At 42.6% G+C, this 17939-nt stretch overlaps 1 protein-coding gene across 5 annotated transcripts in view; it reads left to right on the forward strand.

Moving 5' to 3' along the window:
- The window catches only part of LOC105668540 (discoidin domain-containing receptor 2-like), a 190689-nt gene extending 186561 nt beyond the window's left edge, over window positions 1-4128 (forward strand). For 4 of the 5 annotated variants that reach the window (XM_012360978.2, XM_012360981.2, XM_067348012.1 and 1 more), the window contains 4 exons: window positions 23-230; window positions 603-1157; window positions 1618-1715; window positions 2011-4128. In XM_012360978.2, coding sequence (XP_012216401.1) covers window positions 23-230; window positions 603-1157; window positions 1618-1715; window positions 2011-2172 — 1023 coding nt within the window. In that variant the 3' untranslated portion in view covers window positions 2173-4128. The remainder of the gene's footprint in view (window positions 1-22; window positions 231-602; window positions 1158-1617; window positions 1716-2010) is intronic. The other variant, XM_012360979.2, reaches the window with a different exon arrangement.
- Window positions 4129-17939: the final 13811 nt, after the last annotated feature.

Raw genomic sequence — 17939 nt, forward strand, 5'->3', positions numbered from 1 at the left:
TTTTTTTTTTTCTACGTCTCAGGTATTTTCCGAGGTTGCCGTCATGTTCAGCATCGGCGGCAGGTACTACACGGGTGATCCGATCGTGTACTCTTACATGGAGGACAGGATCTTCGAGTACTCGAGAAATATCACGATCAAGCTGCACCATCGGATCGGCAAGTTCGTCAAGCTGAGATTCAGCTTCGCCTCGCGATGGATTATGATCAGCGAGATCACCTTTGACTCCGGTGAGTAGTAACGCACGGCTTCGGCAATTTTCCTCACTTCCACGATTTGCCTTCGCAGTTCGAAGGGAAAGTTCGTAATCGCGATGACACGCCTATCAAATCGCACGTAACCAGAGGCGATTTCTCTGGGAAGATCGTAATGTTCAGAACTTTTTTCCGATGATTGGCGATATAAAAGAAGGAATAACAAAATTACATATTATTTTTGCTCTATCATTTCAGAAAGAGATATTGATCAATATCATCTGCATTTATAATTTGCGTAAAAATGCGAATTTACATAACTTATCGTAATTGTCGCTTTTCTATGACGGTGACAATTAGTACGAAAATCTGCCGTATCCAGAAGCACGTGTTTCTATCATGTTACAGACATTGCTCACGGCAACTTTACCCCAGAAGTACCGCGCACGACCGAAACTCCGCAAAATCGGGAGAAAGTTTTCACCCGAGACAACAATCCCTTGCTGGCCGAAGTTCCGGTGGCTAAGCAGGACGATTCGACTTACATGGCTGTGATCGTCGGCGTCTTGACCGTTGTAATTCTGCTGATGGCGGTCGTCATATTCCTAATAGTCACGCGTCACAGACAGCGAAAGAACTTTGCCAGTCCTCTGGGCACCAAGAGTGCGATCCCGTCGGGCAATCATCAGCATCTGTCGCCGGAATCCGCGTACGGCACCACGGAGAAGGACCCCTCCTTGATGACCTACAGAGTCGAGGAACTCGACGACCGGTACGCCGGCACGAAGCTCACGACCCTGCCGCGCGAGCTCAATGATCGTCTTTTGGGCGATGTCAGACTCGACGAATACCAGGAACCCTTCCACGAGAACAAGTATCGGGCCTCTCCTCATGCGGCGTACTACGGATACAGCACGGTTGTTATAGACAACAAGGATCTCCACGACAACGTCGAACAGTCTGGTGAGTCAAGCTCCTTGAACTTCTTCAGCGCGTCCGTAATGCTTTGGAATACAAACACGAAGCAGCTAAACAACCGTCGGACTGTGCCGCGTTACTTAGTTTAATAACTCGTTGCATCAATATGCAATTTGTGTTCAACCACAAATTTCGTATAAATTATTATGGTCAAATTTAGTAAACACGCTGCTTGACAAAATATCGATTTATCAATCGCTCGACGCGATTCGATTAAATACTTCTAGGTCCGTGAAATATTTTATGGCCTTTGCGCAAAACACAGATTTTCTTATACAAATAGTTCTTGTGATAGGATTTCTTTATGAGCTAATCAACATAGAACATGCAAAGTTTTATTGAATAAAGAAGCTTGTTTTGAGACGCGTTGAGTTTTTGTCAAACGATGCGCAGTAATAAATATTTCGCATTATAAAGTAAGAGAAAATACTTTTTTGCTGTACAGATGCCACTTATGACTATGCAGTACCAATGCCCGTGCCTAGTGTAAGCAGCGATCAGGATAGCGTGTTCTCAAAATCGTCCTCCAGGGGCAGCGCAAAGGTAAGATACAAAATATTTCTCGATTGCATTGAGATAAATTAAAATCTTTCTTTAACCCTTTATATCTGTTTAATATAATACAACTTGAGTCTTTCATTTTTTATTGAATTTTTTCAAAGAAAAAATAATATAACACTCTCGTCGTAATTATTAAAAATCTAATAAATTAAAAGCAGAAACTGCGCTCTTTCACTTGAGATATTTTTGGAGCGCGAAAATATTTTATCTCTGATTATACGAAACGCTCATCGGACACGAAGGCGTCAACATTTCATGTGCTTTTCCGATGCATTAGGCGTGCTTGCAGAGCTTTTTCCCGCCGCCTCCGCCCCCTATGAGCGCGCCACCCCCTCGGGGCTCCAGCAATCTGACGTACTCGAATCCACCGAGTCCGGAACCAGTTTGCGAGCGCAGAGGAAGTAAGCGCCGCGAGCACTCCTTGCACAGATACGCGTAAGAACTTCTTACAGCCTGCAGGATATTCATGGAAGGCGAATGGATCGAAGGTATGATAGATTCTTCGTTACTGCAAGCAGTGAAACCGCGTGATCGAGTGAACCCTCCGGCATCGGTTCACTTTCAAGCGAAAAATCTCGCTCCATCTCTTACTCGTCCAACGGGTGTAACTCATTAACTTTTGTAATATCACACTTCGTGCATCCTAAAGCTCATAATTGACAAATAATACTCTCGCTTTCATATCATTCCACACATTCCGCGCCATCTGCGCGTTTTCACAATTTTTACGCCCGTTGGAGAGGAAGAAGGCGAGTGTGGAGCGGAGCGAAACAGAGCTGGCGCCGTCAGAACACCGTGAGAACACGCGCGTTGTTAATTTCGAGGTAAAGGCCGGTAGCAAAAATAACACGTTGTATATTTCGGAGTAAACGCTGCGAGCGACCGCGCGGCGAAAGGGATCGTAATCCTGCTTGTTACAACGACGATATTTTTCCCCCTCGAGTTTAGCGCGAGAAAAAAAAAACGACGCGATCGCGGCGCGGTCGCGTCCGTCGTGAAACCACTCTCTTCTCGACGAGCACTGCCATCGATGAATTTTCGAGCATACCTGCGTGACCTCGAACACGGTCTTTTAGGGAGGTTTGATCTATTTCCTATTAGGCGCATCGCGTAATCGAAGTTGTATTAAATTGGCATATCATTTTGACGGTAAAGTGACCTCGCGCAGAAGTGGCTCTTCCCGAGATTCGTCCGCGAAACCAGCCACGAAAGCTGACAGCACCGAGAATACGCAAGTAACTGCTCGATGCTCTCGGAAGCGCGTTCGCAGTTTTTCCGAATCATCCGCTAAAAATCAAGTCTCAGCATCTTTCACGTTTCAGCACACACTGCCAAGTTTTCTCTACACTTGGAGCGGAATTTCGCGAACGAAATGTAACTTGTGACGTTGCGAAATGCCACTTCCGTCCGTCGGTCTCTCAGAATGGCGAAGGTAAACGATGTGCAATCGCTACGAGGAATGTACACACACGTCAACGCCGTGCGGGCGAATTTCCAGGAAGAGTCACGTTAATGATTTGGTCTGTTCGGCGCGCATGTGCAACAAGATCGAGCTCGCTATCGATCCAGGAGAGACACGCGCGAAGGAAAGAAAAAAAAAAAAAAACGATCGAACGTCGGATGAGATATTTATCCGATGGCACAATCGTTACGTCGGCTCAAAAAGATAATTAATTACCAGCTTGATAGAATAAGCGGGCGTTTCAATTATTCGCGCGTTCGAACGAACGTCAGGCGCCGCGGCGCTTGACATCGAAAGAGAGATGGAAGGAGGGGAGAAAAGCCGCGGCGAGATCGACGTGACGATATTTAAAAGAGCGAACGGTAGCGAGCTTCGATCCCACCTCACACAAGACTGACGTCACATAAATAATTCAGTATCCTGACTGCGCAATGCGCGCGTGGTATTATTTATTGTCGCGTACACAACGCCCCGTGACGAATCTTTAATTTATATATACATATATATACATACGATATATACATACGGAAAAAGTGAATATATATATATAGATATATATATATTAAAAAAAAATACGTATTATCGTACGTACGACGAATTTTAAAAGCATATAATAGATTGTATAAGCCCAACTTTATTTCTCTATCTCTACCGACATCGCCTTCATGCAACGAGGAAAATCGAGAAATTAACCAGCGTAAGGAACCGACAATACAGGGATGAGACAACAATAACTACATGTGTACGTAATTGAACAAAGCGTGTAGAGACATTCGCGATATCGGGCGCGTAAAGATGAGAAAGAAAGAGAGAGAGAGAGAGAGAGAGAGAGAGAGAGAGAGAGAGAGAGAGAGAGAGAGAGAGAGAGAGAGAGAGAGAGAGAGAGAGAGAGAGAGAGAGAGAGAGAGAGAGAGAGAGAGAGAGAGAGAGAGAGAGAGAGAGAGAGAGAGAGAGAGAGAGAGAGAGAGAGAGAGAGAGAGAGAGAGAGAGAGAGAGAGAGAGAGAGAGAGAGAGAGAGAGAGAGAGAGAGAGAGAGAGAGAGAGAGAGAGAGAGAGAGAGAGAGAGAGAGAGAGAGAGAGAGAGAGAGAGAGAGAGAGAGAGAGAGAGAGAGAGAGAGAGAGAGAGAGAGAGAGAGAGAGAGAGAGAGAGAGAGAGAGAGAGAGAGAGAGAGAGAGAGAGAGAGAGAGAGAGAGAGAGAGAGAGAGAGAGAGAGAGAGAGAGAGAGAGAGAGAGAGAGAGAGAGAGAGAGAGAGAGAGAGAGAGAGAGAGAGAGAGAGAGAGAGAGAGAGAGAGAGAGAGAGAGAGAGAGAGAGAGAGAGAGAGAGAGAGAGAGAGAGAGAGAGAGAGAGAGAGAGAGAGAGAGAGAGAGAGAGAGAGAGAGAGAGAGAGAGAGAGAGAGAGAGAGAGAGAGAGAGAGAGAGAGAGAGAGAGAGAGAGAGAGAGAGAGAGAGAGAGAGAGAGAGAGAGAGAGAGAGAGAGACCCTCGACCACATTGTGATATAACGAAAAAGAGCCCGGCTCTCGCGTGTAACACATATATATAGACACGTTATATGCTTAAGCGTGCCTTGCGCGGTGGAGCTCCTTCTCTAGAATTTCGTCCTGAAAGAGCAGCCGTAAAGTGCAGCGACTCCCCCATCCCTCTCCTCCTAGGTCGAAGAACGGCGATGGCTGCGCACCTGTGTGCGCTGCAAAATTTATTACCGGTTTAAATATCTGACGTGGAACGTGGCATGAAATTTAAGGCTCGTTCGGCGCTTTTACCGCGAGCCGTTTAAATAGCGTTTCCCGTGCGATTATTCGGTCGTCCATTGACCGCTGCACTTTCCTCGATTACCGCTCGTAATCTATTAAGCTCAATTTTTCTCTCATTTCAACTGACCGAGTCTCTCCGGCGTCGCTCTTCCCCGGGAAAAACACGCTCTCGCGATACGCGCGCGTCCCGGGGCCGGAACGGCGATGCTGATTGACATTCCGCTATTTTTACCCGAATAACTGAACGAGCGGCGTTCGCGCGTATCGTTTTTTCGATTAAGCGCGAGACAGTCTGGCTCTCTCGTCGAGGAGAAATTTAATCGAGCGTCTCTCCCCCGCGCAGGTCGCGCCCTTTCGCGGCAAGAGCGGCGCGTAGCGTCTACAACGATTGGGTACATTGCTATGTATATTTAGTGTTTAATCGATATCGTCGCCACGTAGGATATTAAATTAAAGAGAAAACTAAGAATGACAGCTTCGAACGCTTCTCGAGTGTAAATATTAACCGTTAGGGACCTCGTACCACATAAACACACACACTTTCTTCAAGCGCCTTAAGTTGAGGGGCACCGAGCAAATAATTTCGTCGCAATAATAATCATCGTCTTTTAAGGGGGGCGGGAGAAAGAGAGAGAGAGATATCACGTACAAGCGGTTATCGTTATCGTAATAGGGCGTACAGCGGACGAACGACGAAATAGTCCGAGTCGCCTTCAAGGTCCGCGAGAGCTCGATCTACGATTTCGCCGTGTTTCAAGGCGTAACATCGGCGCGTTCGTGTTTCGCCGAGTTTCCTCTTCGTCGACGGCTCCCGATAATTTTCTCGCTCAGCGGCGCCGTGATCGATTCGACCGAGCTATCGTTACCGCGACACGGAAAATTCAAGTACCTTGAAACCTCCCGCACTTCCAGCCGCTAACAGTCCGCTTCTGGCAATAATCGTCAATTTGTCTCAAGCGAGCGCTGAGCGTGCACGTGTGCTCGACGCACGTCGGAGATGAGTTAAGTCAGTAATCTATAAGAGCGAGAGAAAGATAACGAGATAGCGGAAAGTTAGTTTCTACAAAAAAAAAAAAGGAAAGAAAGTTGCGCGAGTTAAGGGAGACCTCCTCCCCGACGAAGAGAACGATAAAGATGACGAAAGAAGACACTTTCGTACCTGCTCACAGCGTGCTTCGTACGATATCTTATATCTCTCGTACGCTGCAAAACCGCAACAACTGACAATGCGTATCAGTTAGTATCTTACCGTTACAACGCAGTTATTAACCATCCGTAAACTTTTTTAACTTCTCATAAATATCTTTTTATATTCTTTTACTTCATACTTTAACATTCTCTTTAATATATATATATATATATTTTTTTTTTATTTTTATTTTTTTCCGCACACGCGTTTAAAACCCGTCACAAGTTTTTCTCAATTAAATTACTCTGAAATCAAAAAGAAAAATTCTGTCATAATTTACTATGCTGCGATCTAATCGAAAGCAACTTAACGGTGAGAATGGCGAGCGCTGAAGACAATGCGTGCAGATCGTCCGGGCCTTTGAGAGCCTCTAACGTACAAAGACCCCTTGGGGTACCCCTCGAAGACGTAAATAATGGCATCTAGTGCTGGCCGATCCGCTAGAACTAGTTCGAGCAGAACCGGATGCCATTATCTACCTCCTAGGAGTCAGATTGGACATGGTCGTAATTTCGAATTATTCTCGTCAGCAGCGAGAAACGTTAATAATCTCGGAGCGGTAAAAGGAGATTCGCTCTCGCGGATCGCGCCCGCGCTGCACGGTTAATTCTTATCGGGCGTTTTCGCAGTATCGAAACGAGATAGCACTGTCTGGGCACCGTACAAGTTTCTTGCCCCCCCGATGCACCCCCCCCCCCCCGCCAGTCGTAAGTTTTCTTCCGGCCGCCACGTCTGGAACGATATACAACGATACAGGCGCAGACTACCGATATAACCGAGATACGACACGATTGGTTCTGCATCGGTACGTATAGTACAATGTGCAGGAACACGGCGCAGCCGGTGCGACCGGGGGAAAAGTCTCGGGCATAAATCACGCATGCAACCCTTTTTCTATCTGACATGAGAAATGCGGGAAGAAGCTCCGGTTGGACGGGGACCGCACGACGGGCGGAAAAAGGGGAACTGGCCCATCTTTTATACGACGACATGTAAGTGCGTACATGCGACTCTACGAAAGCGTAAGGAAAAAAAAAAGAAACGAGCCAACCTGAAGTCGTTTGATCGATTGACTTGCGGAGTTACATTATGCCTGCGGGTTCGTCGCAGTTGGTACGAATCGTGTCGAAAGAAATCGTACAAAAATCCGATCGATATATGATTCTCCTCTAATTAAACAGAGGGCAGTTTTTGTTAAATAAATTAAAATAAATAAATATTTAGTTTCTCTCATTATACGCATGTCAAAAAGTTTAACGCACATGACAAGATCATTAAGACTTTACATTGCAATTTTTTTAAAGATATAATTCGATTTTTGGGTACAAATTCTGATTGTTTAAGTTCGTTTGATTTGTGGAAATCTTGATTGATTCGTTTGAGCTCGTTCATGCATGATTTCTGCACAAGAAACCCGTCGAGAGCGGACACTGTGTATACAAGATCGATCGATCGTGCAATGCCTCGCGTCTGGCTGTACGTGTGCTGCACATAGAAAGTCGAAGAAAGCGCGCGTTGAGCAGGTACGACGACGACGACGATGGTTTATCATAGATTAAGCACAAGCGATAATAGGAAACTTTCCGCCACCCCGATGGTATTAACGCGCCGCATAATCTCTCGATGTATATAGCGACTGTAATTTATACATACATATATGTAAACGTATTATAAATACGCCCGCCGATGCGCGGGAGCGACCATTTGTATATATCTGTATTATATAGCGTAAACGACGAGTGCAGGGGCGGTACCATTGTGAGTGTAATTATATTGATCAATAGCATAACGAGTACCGGATGCATATTTGATATTTGTGTGCCTGTATCCTTTTGTATGCTATCGAGATAGATAAAAAACAAAACTATACATATTATATTGTATTAATTGCGACGTAGGCAACTACGAGTATCGAAGATGTAACGTAAACGCATACAGACATTCACACACAAACACACCCACATACAACAAACAAAAACAACACACACACACACACACACATGCATACACAGTCATACACAGATGCGTCGGGCTGACTGACCGACAAACGAAATAAAACTTTTAGTGAAGCGAAAATGGATGTATGGAATTATTTCATAACCTTGGAATAATCATTCTATTTCCGTCCTTTTCCAAAATGTCCTGAACGCAAAAATATAATATTTATAATAATAATTCTTTTCTTTGATATTTTAAAAAAATTGCAGTATATTGTACGTGCATAACGATCTTGATTATAGGGTAATCAGTTTGGAATAGTTATTTTAATTAATTTCGAAAATTATTCATGCATCATCATATATTGTTCAAAAAAGAATCAATAAAGAATTCTCAGACTACAGTGAATATTCGGCCAGAGAGCCAATTATTCGGGTAATTGCAGAATAATCCAATGGCTACTGCACTTAATTGGAAACCTCTCGAGCGTTCATAAATATTCTTTAATCTTAATAAATGAATATACATTGAAAATAGGAAACACTGCATATTTGAAACCAACTGGGATCTACTAAATCGGTTTATGAGCTATTTTCTGCAGTGATTTATCATTCTACAAGTAAATTTTTTGATATTAAATTAAATTACGTTATATAAATTACATAAAAAATAAATTACATTATATTTATGATAGCAACAGATTTCAAGGTACAAAAGCGTTTTATATTATATTACAAATTATACCACGTCACTAAATTAAAAATTTTTAATGTGTGTGTGTGTGAGAGAGAGAGAAAGATATGCCGTTTTTACTCTTTTCTTTAGCAATTTGATTAAATCGTAATTGAATGACATTACTCTTACTTTAATATTAATATTAATAATTTCATCACAAACTAAATTAATTTACAATGACAGTAATTGTTCCCGTTTTAATAGCTGGCACACGCGAATATGAACGGTAAATCATCGTTTTAGAGATTTTACAAACTACCTTAACGTACTCGCGTACAGGTCACGTCATGCTGGGCTTTCGTAGTGTCTGTCGTCCTTTCATCGCACTAATTTGGCACCGTCAACGACGTCATTTGTCATTCTAATGGCCAGAACGACGACCGCGTTTTTAATGACTCGAGGGTGAGAGCGCATCTCCCCTGCCGTCCCGCCCTCCCCTTTTTTCTTTTTTCGCGAGCTCCTCTTTAATTTGCCCTCGACACGCTGCTTTACGCTCCATCGTCCGACCCCCTCTCTCTCTCTTTCCTCTACATCTCCTCATCCGTCCAACCATTTTCTTTCGAGAAAACGTAATGTAAAGTCGAGGAAGAGGCTCGTGCCTCTTCCCCTCCCCTCCCCCCTCCCCCCTCCCCCCTTCACTGCTCTTCCTCTTTGTGTATAGACTCTCCTTTCAGCAAGTTCGTATTTTGTCTAGTCAGTCTTGCGTCTTAAAGCTTAGACGCATAAAAGCATCTATTTTGCTTATACATGTTTTCGTCTATAATACCATTTCGCGAGATTGCTTCATCGCTTTACTTATCTCATTACTTTCATTGATTTGTTGGAGCAGGTATGTTTGAGAAGTATCTTTACGCTTCATGAAAAAGCTAATAATAAATTTGATGAATTACAAATTTATCCACATTATAATGATAAATGTGAGCATTTTACAAATGCAGAATATTCTCAATTATAATATATCTCGCACAATTTATCCACATTTGACGCAACAAGTATCATGTTTTGCGGAGATTAAATAATTTTATAGTCTAAATGCATAATAGTGTGTTTGAAACACGATATATCAGAAATGTGCGGACAGAAGATCGTTGAGAAAATTTAGCTGCGGAAATAATAAGTCATGATCGAGTACTTTTACCTGGATAAGAATGTGCTCAAAGTGGGTCCGCTAATGCGTTTTCCACGAAACCCCTAATCGCCGTCATTATTGTTTCTCATCCATCAAGGCGTTGCCGCGTAAACGTCGGCGACGGCAAATATGTTTCGCCCCTGAAAATATTGCTGCATCACATCCGAAATTACGGTCGGAATCCTACGCAAGGGGTAGGCGAAAGAGTGCCTTTGTGCCATGTCGTGTTCCGCACTGGCGCCGCGGTTATCGCCCGCTCTAATTTGGACCTCGATTAGGTGTTCACCTACCACTTATGAAGTTGGCGGAGTGCGCGCACCTTTGTGCAGGGACGCGCATACATTACCGCGTGTCGAAAAAAAGAAAACATCGGCACGAAAAATTACTGGCTTCAAGCAGAATTGCGTTACTTCGTTTGCATTTAACAAAATCTGCGGGCTGAAGGCGATAATACGAAAAAGATGTAGCATTATATTCATTATTCTAAATGCAATTTCGATAAGTGGTGATTTGCATTAAAAATTAATAATATTTCAAGCCATGAAAGCCGTATTATATATCAAAAATTATGCACACAATTACATCTTGCTAAATAAATAATATAAAATGCAAAAAGTTCAATTTTTACTATTGTCTTCAACATTTTGACTAAATTGTAATTGACTCATGCACGTGTTATTTTATTAAAAAAAAGTGCGCACACGATTCTTTCTCTGAATTTTCGCTTGTAATGATTGTTTTCGTTGCACTGTGCTTTTGAGATAAAAATTGTACTAATGCGACTGCCTCTCATCGCGGTAATAATTGTGATTACCCGCTTAGAGGGGAAATTTGAGCGGCGGGTTCAACCGTGACAATATATTCTGGCGGTTGTCGCCGCGATAAAGCGGGGTTTGTTGTAGCCGCAGGCTAGTAGGTAACTGCGTCGACCGACGAAGTAAATCCATCCCTGACGTCGGCCACGGCGGAACTTTACGGACCGGATGCCAAGCGTAGGGTTTAACAATCGCGTGCTCCTGGAATTCTGTGCGTGTGGGTGCGTGAGAGACGTAGGGAGCTGCGAAATCACGGGGTTCGACGCATAATGTACGACGTGAGCACAATTTGTGCCGCGGTACTTGAAATTCGCCTAGGACTCTGAATTATGAGGGGGATAAGCTTTACAGCAACTATGCTCTGAGGTCAATTTCGTACACCACATTTTATCGATCGGTCGACGCTCCCGGGTCAGGACGATTACAATACACGCCAAAGCTGCTTCGTGAGAAATTAAACGGATAAACGAGCGAGTGTTTACAACGTAGAAAAAAGAAAGACGGGAAGAATCAATTACGCCTTGTAACATAAAATGGCTGAGAATTAAGAGGCTTAGTCTCACATAGTGTGAGCTTCTCGAAGATATTAATCGCCAGCTGAGCCGCGTGATCCTTTAATCTACCGTCATTTTATCCGAGCATTAAAATCCAGGTCGTAAAATTCGTACAAATAAATCTCGGTCCGCCCGTCTATAGCAGCGGTATAAATGATAATAGCCGTTTTTGTTCTTGAAAAAGATAAATCACAAAAATTTCGAACAAATGCAATATTTCTTCGCAAGTTCTTTTTTATCGTAAACATTTATCGCGTGTAATTCAACCTGCTTTTATATTGAACGATCATGTTCGCACGCTGTTTACTATTTATCAACACACGTCCGGTTTATCGAGCAACATCAGAAAGGTGAAAAGTGGTACCATTTTCGTCGAGATTATCTACAGGGAACGATAGTCGCGTTTAGCAGGTGCGCGACTAGTCTTTCAGGAGACTTCACGCCGGGTCGTTCAGAAAAATGTACGGCGATTCGAAGCAGACGGTGCCCGAGCGGAGGCGCCGGTAATTCTTTACGCGACGTGTCGGTGTCAAGAGGTATCGGGTGTCAAATGGGCGAGTACGAAGATAAATATTCTCGACGCTGTAGCGGGACGCGCCATTGTCTCTCTCAACGGATCGTTAATGCCTCGCGCTCGCGCGCTTTACACGCGTTTCTTATTTTTGCCGCTTTGCAATTGCAGGAGGAAGTCACCACTCACACAAGACCCCGCGTAAGCCCCGGTATTTCGATATTCCGCGTCGCCGAGGTATATCGCGTACGCACGGCACGTTTTCAAAGCCGCCAAATTGCCCGGCAAATTCATAATAGCTTTTATAATTGGGAAGACAGCACGCAGCCGCCCGCAGACGATTTATTCTCGGGTGAAGTTGAACCCACGAGAGCGAGAGCGCGTTGATCCCCCGCGCGTCTTATTCTGCGAAAGCTGAATAACGCGGGAGAAATAATGCCGGCGGAATATGCGCGACGAGAATTTCATATTGCGATATTGTCAGTTATTTTGCAAATTGCGTAACTAATAAAAGGATTAAATGTAACTTTATGAAATTCATCACGCGAAGCATTTTGAAATCTTCATAAGAGATTATTGCGTTAAGCGCCGAATTTTCTGGGATTAAATCTACATTGCGTTTAATTCTTAATAAAATTATAACATGCAGAATGAAATTTCCTTCTTTGACGACAGGAAAAATAATACGAATAGGAAAGAAAAAAATCTATAAGATACAATTAGTGTGAGAATGATTCGGAAGTTGGGCGATCTTCTTTAAACAGAGAGAACTGTAGTAAGCCTCAGAGGCTTCGATTCGTCCCGAGGATGCCAATGAAATATATACGACGCGAGTATCTCCCACAAACACAGCGCGGATGTATATGGCACGAACAGGAGAGAGCCGCGACATCCCTTCATCGTTCCGCCGACGATCTTCGACGGTGCCGACCTTACTGGCGGTGACATCTAGAACTCAGCGACGAGGAGATCCGATGGAATCGAACCGACGGGCTAATCCTCTCCAAGCCACTTCGCGAGTTGCGCCGGGACGGGCTCGTACTCGAAAATGACAGCGCGGCGTCGCTATCGAATTGGCCAGCTGAATTATATTCCCGGCAGACAAGAGAGCCGATGACGATCCTTTTAATCGCCGATCGCGTATGACGATCCGCGTGGGAGCCGCGGGTCCGTTCTTCATCCCCGACGACCGGATGGGGAAGTCTGAAGTGACCGCTGTCGTACAAATGCACAATCGTGCTTCATCGCTGCACTTTTACATGGACGGTTGCAAGCACCATGCATCCGATTGCGGGCACTTTGCTCTGAACTCAATTATCTAATTGATCAATTGGATCCCCGCTGTGACAATGAATGCTCATTTCATTACGCGTATTCAAAAAACGTTAGCCTTCTCGTTCCTTCGTACCGCATCGCCCCTGTTGCGCGCATCCGGCTTATTTACGCGGAGATCATATAGAATTTTTGAATAGCACTTGAAATTTGCATCATAAAGGGAAACAGAGCTAAACAATATATTACCATAGAGAAATATTTATTAGAGATAACGACGAACGCAGCATTCGTATATCGTTCCCCGGTGACTTTGTTATTATATGCCGCGCGTAATGAAATGGTATTCAGCATCAAGTTAAATTATGTTACTTCGTTGTCGTGAAGTTTTATTAATAGGGACAATTATGAAGCGCAACTGTGTTGCAGAGAGAAACATTTATATTGCGACCGCAGCAACGACTATGTTGTACCTATCTGTCTGCGGATACTTTGTCGTGCGCGTATGCTCGACTATATAATTCAGTGCTCGGAATTAGTCTGAACATTTCAGCCGATTTCCGTGGTATACGCCTCCTTTCCTCTCCTTACCGCGCGCGCCGCAGCCGCTAAGGCCAGCGCCGCCGAGCGTTAGGAGCGACACTATCTGATTATGAGTGGGTTCTTTTCCCTATTTATTAAAATTTTAAAAAATGTATTAAAATTTATTAAAAATAAATTTTTTATTTTTAAATTTATTAAGTGGAAATATTTCAATAGATTTCCACGTCACCCATGAGATACTAATGCTGACGCGTTTTTTTTTAAATGGTTTCCCCCGCGTAGACCTATTCCACTAAAGATAAAAATAAATTTTTAATTTAAAAAAAAATATATATGTAAAAGAGATTTTCTTAATTAGATTTTCTTAGCCTTTTATGAGAATGAACAATTGATGCAATAATGTAGATAAAAACCACTTTTTGAAAAACGTGTCAGTATTAGTACCTCATGGGTGACGTAGAAATCTATTGAAATATTTCCACTTAATAAATTTAAAAAAAAATTTATTTTTAATAAATTTTAATAAATTTTTTTAAATTTTAATAAATAGGGAGAAGAACCTACTCATAGAACCTAATCAGATAGTGCCGCTCCTAACGCTCGGCGGCGCTGGCCCTAGCGGCTGCGGCGCGCGCGGTAAGGAGAGGAAAGGAGGCGTATACCACGGAAATCGGCTGAAATGTTCAGACTAATTCCGAGCACTGATATAATTGATCAATTGCGCCCCTACCGTAATAATGAGCAGCTATTTGATTATCTGCACTCAATAGCATTATGGTCCTTCCTTTCAACAGTTTATTATCAATATAATATTGGATATTCCGTTAATCCTGTAACCAATATTTATTTTGCCACCATTAATTGTTAATGTACGCCTGTCTATAATATGATATTACCAACGCCGAGAGAAAATTACAACCGTTTTGTTGTCATTATTTGACAAAGAATTTCTACAATTTCAGAAATATTTTTTTTTATTAAAAATGTAAATTCTAAAATTTCAAGCCTATTTTATTCATTATTAAACACGGAAATCTTATACTATAAAAATTAAATAATAAAACATTTTAAATAATAGAATGGGGAAATATGCGTGAATACAAATATGCGCAACCACACAAAGCATAACCCCATTATTGTAATTTAATAAAACAAATTTTTCAAATGTAGAAACTCTGCTATCGGCTTAACGTATCTCGTTGAAACATAAAATTATTAAAAACGGTGCAGACATCAAAATGATACAAAACCTTAAAAAAAATAGTGTGCTTTTGAAAAATATATCTGTGTGATATATCAAACTGATACCAAAACTTTTGCCAGAGTTCACAAGCCTGCTTTATCAGTTCAATTTGGCTTACAAAAAGTTATTTATGCGGGTGTAAAAATAACTTTGGTACTTTTCAGCATACTGTTAATGCATACAAGCTTAATGAATTGAAAAAAGTCTTTATTCTGCGTTTATCTATTTCAATCATTTAAATTTGTCATCGCAAAACAGTCGTAGTAAGCAATGGCAATTCTGCGGCTAATAATTACGAATACGAGATAGTAATTTTATTTAAACTTCTCTTTATAAAAGCCGTCTTCTCTCGCTTTATAAAGCCGCGTGCGGTTTACAAGACGCGAGAAAATATTTTTAATTTTGCCACAGGAATATTTCGATTCTTCCACCGCGAGCCAAATCGAGGTATTCCCCGAATTAAAAATAAAGAAACGAGGATCGTGTTTTACGATTGTTTACCGCAAAAGGGATGCTTCTTAGGATCTTATGAATTCTTTAGATGCCGATGGGAGAAGAAGGGTGGAAGCAATCTAGCGGCGAAGGGCGAGAAAAGAAACAGCACGAAGTTTATCTCGTTTTATCCGAGACTGCCGCTGTAAAATTCAACGTTGTCGTAGGTACCGAATTCAACTCTGTGTTTCGGATAATTCGCAAAGTCACGTCACGTAGCACTGGTGTAAACTAACGAAGATATACGAAGACGTGTCACCGTACGCGAAGTAACGTCAAGCAAAAAATATAATTCTTTAAAAGATTGTTTAGAGAAATTAACAAGCTGATGAAAATCTTTTTCGCGCTAAGGCACAAGCCTATATTATTCTTCTTTCTCTTCTCCAAAGTAAAACTCGATAAAATATAATTTTTATGTTGATTTAATGTGTAAATTTAATGTGTAAATAATTGCATCAAATTTAGGACTTTTAGTCACAAAAATATATCATTCCATTTTAAGCAATCGTTAAAACAGTAAAATTTAATTATTAAAGTATCGCATATAATGCACAATGTTTCTGTTTTAATGCTCTACTGTTCAGAAGAATACAGATATCACGTTAATGCTACAACAATGCATGTCCGTCACGTAAAGCGGGGTTACGACGAAAATTTTGTACAGGGATTTTCTGCGAAGCGCGTCTATCTGGTGGTTGTCGGTGCTTTTGATATCGTCAGCGTCGAGACTTGCCAAAGTTCCTTTCGCGCAGGCCGGATACGTCGTTATGTACGCGGACACGTAGCGGGAAATCGCGTAGACGCCGGAGGGGGCACGCGCAGCATCCGGTGCCCAGAGTGCATACGTGTGCGCAATCGCGCACACGTCTGAGTATACGCAAAACAATGCAGACAGCCATCGCCATATATTATTCATCGAACAAAGGGCGAGCTAGAACAGTGAGTAAGGCGCAAAAGAAATAAGTTGTCACCTCCAGCTGCTAGCGCACCGGTCAAATGTGACAGGCCGCGATACGTGTTCACTCTTGAATGAACGCGTCACTGTCCCAAGACATTTCACGAAACAGAAATGTCTCTTCTCTCAGATCGATGAAAATTTACCTTACTGTGTCTGCGAATAGAAAAGAAGGCAACGCCTTAGCAAACCCATACTTTGTTGCTGCTTTCAGAAATTTCATCGATTATCGGATATATTATAAATATTATATATGACAGTGAAACGCGGGTTTGTAAAGTGAATAGTAAGCATAATATAAAATGTGCTCATCGAGTATTTTTTTTTTCTAACATTCGAGTTAATTAATCGAACAAAATGCAAGGAAAACAAGATAATTATTGCTCCGATTCTTCCGAGACTAGACGACGGCGAAGACTTTCCACATTCCGCTCGCTTCATCGAAGATAAAGAGAAAGAGTAGAACTAGCTAAGGAGAGTTGCTAGGCTTCACGGGCTATCGAACTTTATGAGCAAACGCGAATGAATCGTGGGAATATCTAAATGCGGCGGATTTAGTGGCGTCGGGACCATTTCCTGGGAGAGAACAAAAATAGATCGTAAACAGCGGTTCTAAAACGAATTATGACTCTTGTTTGTAACGAATAAAAAAAATTTAAGGTCTCCTTCGTTTGCGGAGCGCTGCAGCGAAAATCATTAGAACGGATGTTTCCGAATATGCGTATTTCGATATCGCAATTATAATTATTCGTTCATGGCGTCCTGGAATTGTTGTTTAAAAAGGCACCTTTATCACGTTGCATCGTTACGCGGTGCGTTCCATTATTCGTTATTAAATTTCAATATTATTGCTCGCCGTATACTCTGCTAAAACCGATCGAATTTCACAAGCGAAGCAATTATCATCAGTTATAATCGTTGCGAACTTCCCGTCGATCCTATTACTTTTAACGGTTAAAGTTACAAACGGCCTGCCGGCGATCGTCGACTTGCTCTCCGCATAAATGAAATTGTTAATTAATAATCTAATAAAATAAAGTGCAGCGCGCCGCGTTCAGTACCGGCGCAGCTGTTGCCTGCGATCGGCAAGGATGCCGTAAGTACTGACACAGGCGGAGTGAATTACTGCCGTTTGTAAGCAATAAAAGCTCCAAGGTTCGCACAAGCTTTACGAGAGAGACGCCTCGCCGATCAAGAAGTGTCTGCATAGGTGCCATTTCGGAACGATGCAGGAGAAGCGATGCTCGAATTATGAATTCATGAATTATAAAATCGGTGCGAGCGCGTTATCGATCTTGCGCGTCGACTGTTCACGCCGTCGGCGCGGCTTCTCCTCCCTGACATGCGCTTATACGCTCATCCCGATTTTATGCAAAGTAGAATCGCTCGCTAAGTGTTAATGGCTTTAGAGTGTGATCTGGGAAGAAGCTAGGATCAGAAGAAAGTCCCCTAAGTAGTCGCGCGGATTAGATATTGAATGGATGAGCTTGTAAAAAAAATGAAACAAATTTGTCGGGATGATATCGAGTAACGCGAGCGCACGAAATTCGATTGGCAGATACGCACGAGGGTGTATACATATGAGATATAATTTTTTACCGCCTCCCTCCCG

Source organism: Linepithema humile, chromosome 1, assembly GCF_040581485.1.
Source record: "Linepithema humile isolate Giens D197 chromosome 1, Lhum_UNIL_v1.0, whole genome shotgun sequence".
NCBI classification, from domain to species: domain Eukaryota; kingdom Metazoa; phylum Arthropoda; class Insecta; order Hymenoptera; family Formicidae; genus Linepithema; species Linepithema humile.